This window comes from Osmerus eperlanus, chromosome 12, assembly GCF_963692335.1.
Source record: "Osmerus eperlanus chromosome 12, fOsmEpe2.1, whole genome shotgun sequence".
Lineage (NCBI taxonomy): Eukaryota > Metazoa > Chordata > Actinopteri > Osmeriformes > Osmeridae > Osmerus > Osmerus eperlanus.
In genome coordinates, this window is record NC_085029.1 from 6,991,848 (window position 1) to 7,004,065 (window position 12,218).

Sequence of the window (12,218 nt, forward strand, 5' to 3'; positions counted from 1 at the left end):
AGTAGAACACCCTTTGCATGTTTCGGTGGCTATTGAATGCCTACATGTCTTTATACATGTCACCCCAGGACTTGAAACTACACTGGGCACAAGTAAGAAGAGATGTGGACAACACATCACTCACCTCCAGATAGTCATCCAAGCCATGGCAAGTGAACTCATATTGTAGGTGCACTCTGAAGTTCATGTTCTCCACTGAATGGACAACAATGTTGATGAACTGCATGCATGCCACCTGGGGGTAAAAGATAACTTGTTACTTCTGTACTGTGACGGATCTTCATTCATCAGCCGTGCTGCGTTCCATATATTGCTTATATTTCTAGTATACTGCTGTTTGAGGATCCTAAGTTTCCCACACAGATTTTCCCTATGCTTTGTTGTTGAGGCTCCACTTAACACAAGGACTTGTTGAGTTAATGTAGCCACTGTGATTGGGGACATAAGCTATTGCACACTGATGAAGAAAGTGTTTTGTCCGTCTCTTCATAAACGGAGTGACTAAGTTCAGTTGAGTTCTGGATTTTAATAAGTATTTATCTATCTGCAGATTGGGAGAGAAAACCAGTCTTCCGACCATAAATAACACAACACCAAGCTTAGGTCTCAACCAGGTCTCTCTCAGCTCCGAAAACCGGAGGACCATCTTTTATAGGGCACACGAATGTAAACATAGATTGTGACAGTCAGGCAGTAATGACGTTTCAACAGTCTCAGAGAAAGAGATTCACTGCTCCCAACACATGACAACTCTCAGACTAGAGTGTTCATAGTTGGAGCTCTCCTTGTAGTCATGACAAGGAACGTTTAGCCAGTACTTTCTCCTGACCCCGAACATCTATTAACCCTGACACAGACACAATATACTCTTATTAATAGCAAGCTTACATGAGAACGTACTAACTAGTATCCAATGACTAGTTCTATTGATTAGTGAATAATGTAAGCACACAGGAAATCCCAATTTCTTCCACAACACCCACTGGGAAGAACAAGCACTTCAACAAAATCTCCCTAGTGCCTTGTATAATCAAATTGAATGACTGAGAAATTGAACTTACCATGAAGTCAATGTTGCTGTCCTCATTGCAAAAATACTCCATGAGTTTCTCGAAGCGACTCTTCTCTCCACACACCTACAGTTATGCAAACAAAAACTGGTCATTTGGATTTTTAGAGTTTGAAGATCTAAAGGGTGTGAAGAAGTGTAAGTTACTTTTGGCCTCTTCCTGTCACGGCCACAGCCGTGCCCCCCCGGTTTCAGTTTTTTGCCCTGCCCTAGTGTTTCCCTGTCATTGTCTTCATCTGTTCTCGTTAGCGTTATTGTGTCCACCTGTGTGTCGTTTGGTTCTGTGTATTTAGGTTTCTGTTTTGTGTCCAGTCTTTGTCTTGTCCTTACCATACCTGTCCGTGTGAGTACCCTATCTGTTCCCGTTTTGAGAAAATAAAACCCTTATTTCTGCCATGCCTGCCGACTCCCCTGTGTTTGGGTCCAACCCCACCTCACGCCGTGACAGAAGGACAAGACAACGACAGGACACAAAACAGGAACCTAAATACACACCCAAACGACACACAGGTGGACACAATGACGCTAACGAGACAGGTGAAGACAATGACAGGGAAACACTAGGGCAGGACAAAAAACTGAAACTGGGGGGGGCACGGCTGTGGCCGTGACACTTCCAGTCTTAAAATATACTTGCAAACAAAGTATTCTATTCCATATTCAATTTTAGTCTTTTCTATCATGTACTGCATGATGTGAAAATGTAAAAATACTTTTTACTATGCAATAATATTAATGAAAAGCAGCACCAGAAGTATACACATGGTGGCAGTGTGTACTTAAAGTATGAAGCTTATGTTACCCCAATTCCTAAGTCTTTATTTTTTTATCATTCCCACTCTTTTCTTATCATTTTCTACTCTCTCGTTCTCTCTGTCTCTCTCTTTCTCTCACACACACAGAGACACAGACGTACACACATTGTATCATCCTGTGTGGCTTTCAAAATGTAGATTATGCTCTCTGGCCCAAAGTACACATGTATTATTCATATTATTATTATTTGATTAAGTCTATAGAAGGAATATTAGTAAAAAATAACCCACTGCTGATGTGCTGCAATGTGCATGCAAGTGTACTGTAGGTTGCACCTCAGCATATATGTAATCTCATTACAGCCTGGCCTATTGGCAGGTAACAAGATGAATTGGCTGGACTGTGACTAAGGACGTTATATTGCTGGATTGGATCCAGAGTATCAGAATATAGTTCATGGACCAACTATTGGTGAACGGTGTGAGCTCAAATGAAAAGATTCATGACTTAATTAAACCTTCTCAGTTCTTCAATGACAGACATTTTTACGACTTCACTATGTTGTACAAAAAGATAGAAGGTATTTTGTACTAGATAGAAGGTAATACATCCCGTGTCTTGGAAATATGTGTTCAGGACTATTTATCCTAAATAAATCAATTGTGTCTGCTTTCCTTGACATCTTTACTTGACGTAGTTCATGCCGTATGCATTTGCTGTCATCTGCAAATATATGGGATGCATTCTAAGGAGTAAACACCCCTCCCCTCCTCCTGCCCACTCATGTCCACTAAATTATGTAGGGCTCCATCCTGCCGGCCTTCTGTACCCAAACAATGCACACGTTCTACCTCTGTGGGACATCTGAGGCAGTCCTGGCACAGTGCCCACGCGCCTCTACACTACTCTTCTCCTCCACTCCTCCACCATGAGCTCTTATCCTTCTATCTCTTCCCACTGTGTTCCGCCCACACAAACGCACCTTCCCTGGGCTTTACCCAAAACAAATGCCACTCACTTTGGCCCTCATGATGCCAGCTCAGTAAAAGATACCTTGTGACTGGTGTAGGATTGGCATTGCCTGTCTTGTTGGTTCTACCGTCAGGCTGGTTCTGGACAACATGGCAAACTCAAAAATGTATCATGCATCCAGCTTTCAGAATTGATATAAATGCTACATGTAAGAAATTTGCAAAAGAAAAAAAATGTCAAAAAATAGTTCTGCTACATTTGGGGTTTCTTGTGCATATGATTACCATCAGGCCTAAAAGGTCATCTGAACAAACGGTTGAATTTTTCTATAAGTGTTGCGTACTATACTGACTATACTTTGTCAAGAAGTCAGTACATTTTATCGACAGAATTATTTGTATTCTGTGTTTGTCACCATTTAAGGGCTTCAGAACACAGGAATGGCATGCTATAACAAGTTTTTAGAAAGAGTGTACCATATGTGCCCTGAATGTGAGTGGCTAAAACCTTGGGATAGTAGAATTAATTTATGCATCTTTTCTTTGCAATTATTTATGACTTTTATCCAGTTGATAGTATTTTGAAAGAAAGAGGTGAAATCTGTAATCCCCAACTCTAAATATTTCTAAACATTATGTGCATTGTTTAATGGATTCCTACTGGTGGGTGTCAAATGACAGACCAGTGAAGACTAACAACAATGGACATTGATACAGTTCTATGAGCTTTGGTATTTGCTATAAAATATGGTGCTTCGTCCAAAATGTGGTGAGATTCCAATGTGTATTTAAAACAGTATGTTTAACCATAAAGTATATACAGTATTTGATTGGGTACCATCACTTATTTAAATACATAAATATGTATTCAGTACTCTTATTCAGTCTAATTTCCAAAACCTCTAGTTAATATAAAGGGGCCACCAATTTGGAATATAAAAAATATTTTGGAATAAAACAAACATACAAAACCTTCCTGTTGTAGCTTAGCAGTGTTAACAATTACTAAACAGAGTCATGTTGCTGGGGGCCAGATACTGTACTTGCCAGTGTGCTTTGAGTTTTAAATTGGCTAATGAAATAAAAATGTGTGACAATCGTCAGCAAAAGTGACTGCCTGGAAGCAATTGTGGAAAGATATTCTGCTTGTGTAATTACCCTTTCCCAAAACTATTTGTACGGAAACATGAATGGAAAAAATACATAGATAGATTCCACTAGATTCCACAAACACAAGCAGTTTTACCCAACATTCTTGGGCTAGATCTTGGTTCCAGTCCACCCCTGGATACAAGAACTGCCATAAGATCAGGGCTGGCAGTCAAACTGGTCCACCAGGTGTAGAGCTGTTCAACCAGCCCTGCTAAGCCATAGCCTAGTTTTTCTGACCTTGAACCATCACTAATAATACCTAAGTCAATACCATTTTGTCTGGCTATTTGAAAGCTCCAGTCTCTATATCTGCTGGCAGCAGTTGTTGCCTCACAGATACTGTTGTGTGGAAGAGGACCACAGAAAGGTTCATCTGTCACACAGCCCCTACAAGTATTCTGAAAATGTGTGCCCCCCCATGATATTCTGTCTGTTCCCGGAACAACTGACCTCGCCAGCTGCCAGTGGGTTAGTGACTCAGGGGGTACCCCCCCGATACCTTCCCCCAAGATGTGATAAGATAGGCTATGGCAGTCTAAAGAACCCCCATGCATCTCAACCAAATTCAGATCTCTCTGACCTCTTTGAAGTTGTCGAAGGCAGAAAGGATGATGTCATGGCCACCTCTCACCAGACAAACAGCAGCCAGCAGCTCTAATACTAAGGCCTTGGTTCTGTAGGGACAAAATAGATCATTTTCAGTCCAATAACACGTTGAATAGTGTACATCAGTATCCATCACAACCATTCACGAGACACATCATTTTCACCAGTATTACTGTATTTAAATTCGGTTGTTTTCACTCTCATATCCAAACATACATTATCCATACCTCTCATTTCATATCACCAGTTCATCTCATCCAAGGCCATGTCTTCATTACAGTAACATGTATAGTTGACTCCCCCTGACTGTGCAGACACAGGCCTCACCCATTACCCTTCCATCCCCAAACTTTTTCATCCTCATCCTCCTCATCCTCACCTGGGATTCCTGTTGTTGAGACTGAGTGTGATCTCGTTCACACAGCACGGATGGGTCATCACCAGGTTAAAGCCAGACTAAAAAACACAGACACAGTTTATGATTAAATTAGATTTTAAATGTGCATCAACTCAAAACAGCCTATCCCCAATGACTGACAATAAGCCAGTTCTCTAAGATGCTTAATTCAGTAATGCAAAAATATAGCGTTGCAGTCTGTCAGAAACCATGATCCACTATGATCCCTCTATTTCCTAGTGTATCTAGTCATACGTTAACTGTGTAACATATGTGCCAGATTTCATAGTTCATAGTTAAAATTCAAACTGCTGGCTGATAAAGTTTAGCTATAAAAGAAGACCCATACCTGGTAGTTCATGATGGCACGTAAACACATGATGCAGAGGTGAACATCATCCTTTTGACTGACGATGCGTGAATTCCTCAATGCTTTCCTGTTGTGGAGAGAGTTGAATCTGCCAGGTGAGAGATGTTACTGTTATTACCTTGTCAACACCAGTGCATAGCACCATGGTGTAATTTAATATTGTAGTTGTTATAACACTTGTTCGTGAAAGCCCCTTAAACATATTGCAATGATATGAACTGTTCAATTACTGGTGAATTAAAATATATGGTATTTTACAACATATCTAGCAATGTTATGTTCAGTAGATCTGTGAGAAACCAATACATATACATTATTCTGATTATAAAAAATTGCAACATTAGATTATACACGTTTTATTAAACAATAAATGGACACAATAAATTGATATCTGAGAAACAAAGATGGGCTAAAGAAAGGTGACAGAAAACATACAAATCCACTTTTAAGGCTGAAGTTGAGTTATGGTTGCACACCGCCTGCTGAAAAGCATCAATGACACCACTCCCAAAAAGGACTTCACTCAGGTGTCTGATGACTAGTTGGAATGTCAGCTGGTTTGAGTCAGACATTTTTCCCATTCAAGTTTACACCTTACTTTCAAACACATACGCATGTAGATCACATTGCTGATAAATAGACATGCTTCTAAGAACCCTCAACACAAGAATGTGGCTCATCCGGATTGAGTAGATTAGAGGTGTCTTCAGGTGTGTGGACCTGCTAATGTGTTCACAGTTTGTAGGAAATAAATTTCAGCTTCCCTCTTTAAAGATGCCGCATAGTGTAGTATTCCTTTCCAGTTTTACTTGTTTTTTGTCTCTGTGTTGTTGGTATAAAACGTCCACAGCGTGGAGCTATCTTCAACTGTATGTTACACACTTACTGTACAGTAGGTAGATAATCTACCAAAGATCCAATTAGCTTGACCACTCATGAATGGTTCCAAAAATCAGACCCATATCTTTATGCCAAGTGGTGTTTTTATCAGTCTGTCTCCTGTGCGTTGATCCGGTAAAATGGTGACGTCAATCACACGCACACCCACATACAGGGGATCAATCTACATCCACATCAACTCCCATGGGGAATCAACAGGGGACACAGCTGTGTGTGTGTGTGTGTGCGTGTGAGAATGTGTGTGTATACCAGTACAGCAGCAACATAGTAAGATAGAGGATGGTTGTAGGGGTTTTCAGTGGACAGTTGTGAAGCCCTTTGTGACTTTGACTTGAGAGAGAAAGACTACAGAACACAGACAACAGAGGAGTCTCTCTCCACTACCATACCTTTCACCACTGTTCCATCCTCCAGTGACACTCACCTGGTGGTAAAAGGTCGACCAGTCTTGGAGGCGCCGTGGGTGGGTGAGTTACTGGCACTTCTGCTCAGATCCTCCACAGACTTATCCAGCGGTTTGCCTTTGTCTGAAGGCGATGTCCCATTGTCCAGGCTCTCCATGTCGTACCTAGGCGGTACAGTGCAGTTCAATATACTGTCACATGATTTGTAAGGCACCTTGTTTATAGAACGGAAGGAAAGATGAATAGTGCTGAACTGTGCATACTGTGAAGACCTGGCACTCACATGACAGCACACTGGGCGAAAGACAGATAGTCTACAAGAACATCCAAACCACAGTTCTCCTCATTGAGGAACTCCTGAGCCCAGCTGGCAGAAGAAGAGAACAATTACCCAACAAAAACGTTACAAGGTACATCAGCAGCTAACTGTGGCAAGTCTAAAACTGCATTTGAATAGCATGCACAATTTAGGCAAAGGCTTTCATTCCCGTCATTGATCTAACCTGTTTCTTTAAAAATGTGTATAGATAAACCACATTAACATAATACAAAAACAACAAGACTAAGAACACATTACAACTCACAACTTTTCCAAAAACTGAAAGATTACAGTTTTGCTTCACTGAAGATGCATGTCATGTAACACTAAAACTACAACCTTCAAGTGTTTCCGCCATTTTCTTGTTAGGTGTAAGTGTTTCCATGTGTGCATTAAAGTGCAATCAGTTTCTATCATATCTACAGGACTGCTGATTCATGCAGAAAACTGATAGTGTCTTTCATGCAGCACAACCAAGGTAATGATGGGGAGTTGGTCTAACCCGATATGGTTGGTCCTCAGGGATATCTCCAGCTCTCTCAGAACCTGGGTGGACTCCTGGACACGCCGTTTGAACTAAGTGAACATGCAAGGTCATTGTCAGTAAAAGCCGGTGAAATGTTTAACTAGGTGGAAAGTGTGAAATGTAGATTTTCTTTTTATACATAGAAGGGAGCAATTTCTATTATAACTTCTATTGACAGATAATGAAGATTATTACATGTCAGTGACTGATTATTATATTTCAGTGTACAGCCCCCAAGAAACCCTATTCTGCCTCACAAACCTTATTTACTGTAGAAACACATACATTTCGCTCTTAACTATGAATTGATTTGGGCACGCCTATTTTCAGCGAGCATTGGGAAAGGCCTGTGCAATGCAGGGAAGTGTTACTGTAGGAATGCACTTGTGGGCGTTGTGTATTTACTGTGTTTCTACAGTAGGTGGTTTGTTTAGAGATACATTGTGTGAAACAGACTCAAAATGCCAGTAAGCAGGAAGCTTGGGGAAGTGGTGGATGCAATCAAAGTGCATGGATTGTAATCTGTGTAATAAAATACAAGTTAGTTGCTCAAATGTTTAGCACTTCGATAATATGTATTGTCGGTGTATTGTACCTTTCGACTGACACCTCCCTGGTCAAGATAACTTTTGAGCTTCAGCAGGTAGGCAGATGGAGGATTTTTCACTTGGAACCGTTCCTGTAGGAAAGAAACCCACATGCCGACCCGCACAGACACACACATTTAAACACATGCACATACACTAATTACTGTATGCTTGAGTGCATGAATGTACTGTAGATGAGTGGGGGAGGGGGGGGGGGGACTGATTACACAGCATCTTTAATGCAAATATGCAAATATGACTTATCCTAACAAGCTTTATATGCATAGGGTAATGACATCTGCATGCATTGGACCTTACAGTATTTGGCTCAAATTTAAGTCATTCAATCAATATGTGCTTTTGCCCTTTAAACCTTCAACCTGAATACCTTCTCATCTTGTTTTCCATTGATAATCCTACTCTTTGAATCCCAAATAAGTCTTAACATATTGATCCTAGTGTGTAAGATTTGGTAACATTTCAGTGGCAACCCCTAGAAAATCCACACAAATGGATTACAGATTTAACACAGTGTCGTGTTGTGTGTGGGTGTCCTCTGAGTCTGTCCCCACCGAGCCACAGGAAGTTGTGTTGGCCCTTGTCACTGTTGCCACAGCAACATGTAATATTGATGAGGTTCTCAGCAGGGTGCAGCTTGTCAGTCATTGTGTTAGTGTACTGTATCAGTAGGACAGTATTCTACCTACCAACAAAATAAGAATTCACTCTGAAACATGAACTTGACCCACACAGTAGTGGTCTGAAGTATTGATATACATATGGAAAATCTCTTGTTTCACGGAATCTTTGACTATATTGACAATTGACAATATTCCAAACATGGAAACTGAACGTAGAGGGGTCTAATGTTGGCAGAAATTGCTTTAAGTGTAACTAAAGTAACAGGTTATTTCAACTATAGCCTATCTCTTAATATCTTTAAAAAAAAGTGGGGGATGTCAATGAATATTAATGTATGGGGTTAAGAAAACGCTTTGACACCCCTAATAATGTTGATAATGCTTTGGGAAGTGGGACGTGCACATATACATGCCCTCCATTTTGTCCGCCGAATCTATTCTAATACGTTGTACTGTACCATGGTGCAATTCTACCAGAATCTTTGCAGAATTGCTGTTGCACCTTGTACATGTGCAATTACCCATTCTATATACAAATTATTTTGTAATCTATGATTCAACTAATGAAATAGAATCATTTATTGATTGGGAAATCTTAAATCCCTCAAACATATTGTATCATATCACCTGTGTTAGTTACGTTTACCTTGGAGTGTTACCAGCTAGCACATTTCAGGGGCTGGCCAGTCTGTGTTCCCCACTGTCACTTCTCTGTCACTTCTTTGTCCCTTCTCTGTCACTTCTCTGTCACTTCTCTGTCACTTCTCTCCTCTCAAATTATCTGGTATTCCCTCTGCATCTAGTACTGCAGTTGTGGGTGTTCAGGTATTTTTGAGCGACTGGCAGACCCACCTGATCACAAACCAGCTCCCACTTCTTGTCATTGTCATATTGACAAAGCAGCTTCACTTTGTCGGGAGGCAGATTCATCGTATTCTAGAGAGAAAAGGAAGAGAAGGAAGGAATAAAGAGACAGGGGGAGGGGGGCAAGAAGGAGATGTTTGGTATCTCAGAACAATATCATGTTAACCATGCATTTGGTGAAAAGGAATCTGAAGCAGGTTGTTTGAAAATATCATCTTTGCACAGGACACGAGAAACATTTCAATAATTGAATGACTTAAAAGGGAATCACATCAGTGACTGAATAGACGGATTAGACACAACATTTAGTGAAAAAGATGTTGAAAATAATGTTCACAAATATTTTTTTGACTTTCGTTACCATGAACTTTGGTTCAAGTCTGCATATCACTTGACCAGAAACATTTTCGAGTTACAAACAAGCACATACTTTCCTTCAATGGCCCCGTCATAGCAAGACGCAATGACTAGCCTCTCAATAATGCAGTAGACTGCCAATGATTTCAATGCATGTCACTCATGGAGGACACTGCTGACTCCAATCAGCATATGACTCAGCTTGTCAACTACCATAAGCAATTCCTGTTGACAAAGGCCTGGTAATGTTACTATAGGTCTGTTGCTACAACATGGGACACTGTTTGTTGCCAAAGCAACAAGTGAGACCAATCAGAGTATGCAATCAAATGTATTTATTGTTTATTGTTTCCAAAACTTTCCAAAACTTTTAAAGGGATTCAGAAAACCAGTTATACTGTGCCTGGTTCCAATTTTGTATTCCGACTTTAACCTTCCCGTAAGGGTTTTTTATGTATTCATTATAAATGAATATAAACACTATGTTTGCAGCAAATGGCTATTGACACAATGTAAAGTGATATGGTGTGGAATGCTGTTTCACAGCCTCAACATAACAACAACACTATAGGCCCTTAGCCTGCAAGTGGTCATGCCAGGTAAAAATCCTTTCATTTGCACAAAGAAGCTATTGTTTGTAGCTGTTAAGTACTGTACTGTAGGTTTGTCCTTCAGAATTTTAAACCCAAACTATATGTAAACAGCTAACTTGATCTCAATTGTACAATTGCAGAATTGTCACACCTGAGGCCACCACATGTAAGGCTCAGCTAACCAGCATAAACTGTATGCTAGTTAGCTGAGCCTAGCATGTAGTCTGACTTACAGTATGGTCCATTTCAAATGCCCTGCAGTGGCAATGCCACCGAAATGGACTATACTGTAAGTCAGACAGACAAACAGACAGAAACACAAATAAACACATCCTGAATGTAAAAGTGGTGACACAGTCAACTAAACTCACACAAACACCCTCACACACCCACACACAGACATCGTTCCCAAGGCTCCATGCTCATTAACCTTTTCATGTTCCTGTTAAATTTGCCTGAAAACGCCTAAACAGCATACCCAAAGTAAATTGGAAGCTGTTCTTGAACCATTTGGAGTACATGCATGTAAATGATCTCTTTTGAAAGCTGACACTCTGAAGTTATGTCCCCTGTTGTCAGGACCCCTGTCAGTCCTTCTAGTGTTGAGTAATAGAAGCTTGAACACAAGGAAAGTGAAAATTTCTATTTCCGCCTAGATTTTGTTTTGAAAACAGAGGCCTGAAGAGGCCTAGAGGTGGTAGGTATTATCTGGAAGACTAAATTGGACCACAGGTTGAAGCCTTACCCAATTCAAATCAAAAGTCAAACATAATACCACAATATATTCATATTTGACACATGTTTTTATAAGAGTACATCCAGGAATTTTCTAAAAGGGTCTTTTGGAGACTCCAAAATGACCCTTTGTAACCAAGGTCAAGGTCAAATAAAAAGGTATTATTTTTCATAATTGTTATCTCTGGCCCATCTCTGGTACTTAGAAATATCATATATAATAGCTAAATCCCTAATTAGTAATACTGAAACACAAAAACTGAAGCATGAACACATTGGAGTGCTTTATCTGATTCCAAGGATTGGCGCACAAAGAACACTGATTCTGTCAACCATATTGCGCAATCGACTGTTATTTTGAAGGCTCCACAGACGCATACAAATGAGGTATTGGCATTTTCAGCTAGCTGTCAGCTACAAGGCTAACGAGCTAATTTCAGAGCCAGTCGAAGCCAGTTCGAGAAATTTGTTTAGAACGAGTGTGGGGGGGGGGGGGCGGGGGGGGGCAGGACGCACAGACCTAGTTGGCTTTAGAGGGCTGTCAACGGGGCATGGAAGCTCCTATTGGGTCGAACAAGGTGTCAATCAAAAGGGGAGGGTTCAACGGACATTTTGAGACCTTCATTTTGTAAATACTCCGTTGATAAATCGGAGAAAATAACACTTTTATGTGAACAAGTTGTTTCTTCCGTCGGCTAACTTGCATAATGAAACAAAGGATAATGGCTATTCATGAACGTAAAACATTGTATTTGGACGAATTACTTTACATGGTTAGATACTTTGAACCCTTGGGACTTACGCAGATCAAGTTTTGATGGCATGATTTGCACACCTGGACCTATTTGAACAACTTAGGGTGAGTACAACTTTTTTCTTTGGCATTGTTGAAGGAATGTTCACCGGAAAAAGACGTTGACTTTGCTTGCTATTGCGACTTGATCTTGAATTGGTTTATTTCAATGGAAGCA

At 40.4% G+C, this 12,218-nt stretch overlaps 1 protein-coding gene across 4 annotated transcripts in view; it reads right to left on the bottom strand.

The window, feature by feature from the left end:
* LOC134030820 (formin-like protein 1) overlaps positions 1–12,218 on the bottom strand; it is a 28,899-nt gene that overhangs the window by 9,827 nt on the left and 6,854 nt on the right. For 2 of the 4 annotated variants that reach the window (XM_062474172.1, XM_062474173.1), the window contains exons 2-11: positions 9,551–9,634; positions 8,066–8,149; positions 7,447–7,520; positions 6,909–6,992; positions 6,646–6,789; positions 5,301–5,388; positions 4,934–5,010; positions 4,529–4,622; positions 1,062–1,136; positions 125–235 (exon numbers count right to left, since the gene is read on the bottom strand). In XM_062474172.1, coding sequence (XP_062330156.1) covers positions 125–235; positions 1,062–1,136; positions 4,529–4,622; positions 4,934–5,010; positions 5,301–5,388; positions 6,646–6,789; positions 6,909–6,992; positions 7,447–7,520; positions 8,066–8,149; positions 9,551–9,634 — 915 coding nt within the window. Of the gene's footprint in view, positions 1–124; positions 236–1,061; positions 1,137–4,528; positions 4,623–4,933; positions 5,011–5,300; positions 5,410–6,645; positions 6,790–6,908; positions 6,993–7,446; positions 7,521–8,065; positions 8,150–9,550; positions 9,635–12,218 lie in introns of all 4 variants that reach the window. The other 2 variants (XM_062474170.1, XM_062474171.1) reach the window with 1 other exon arrangement.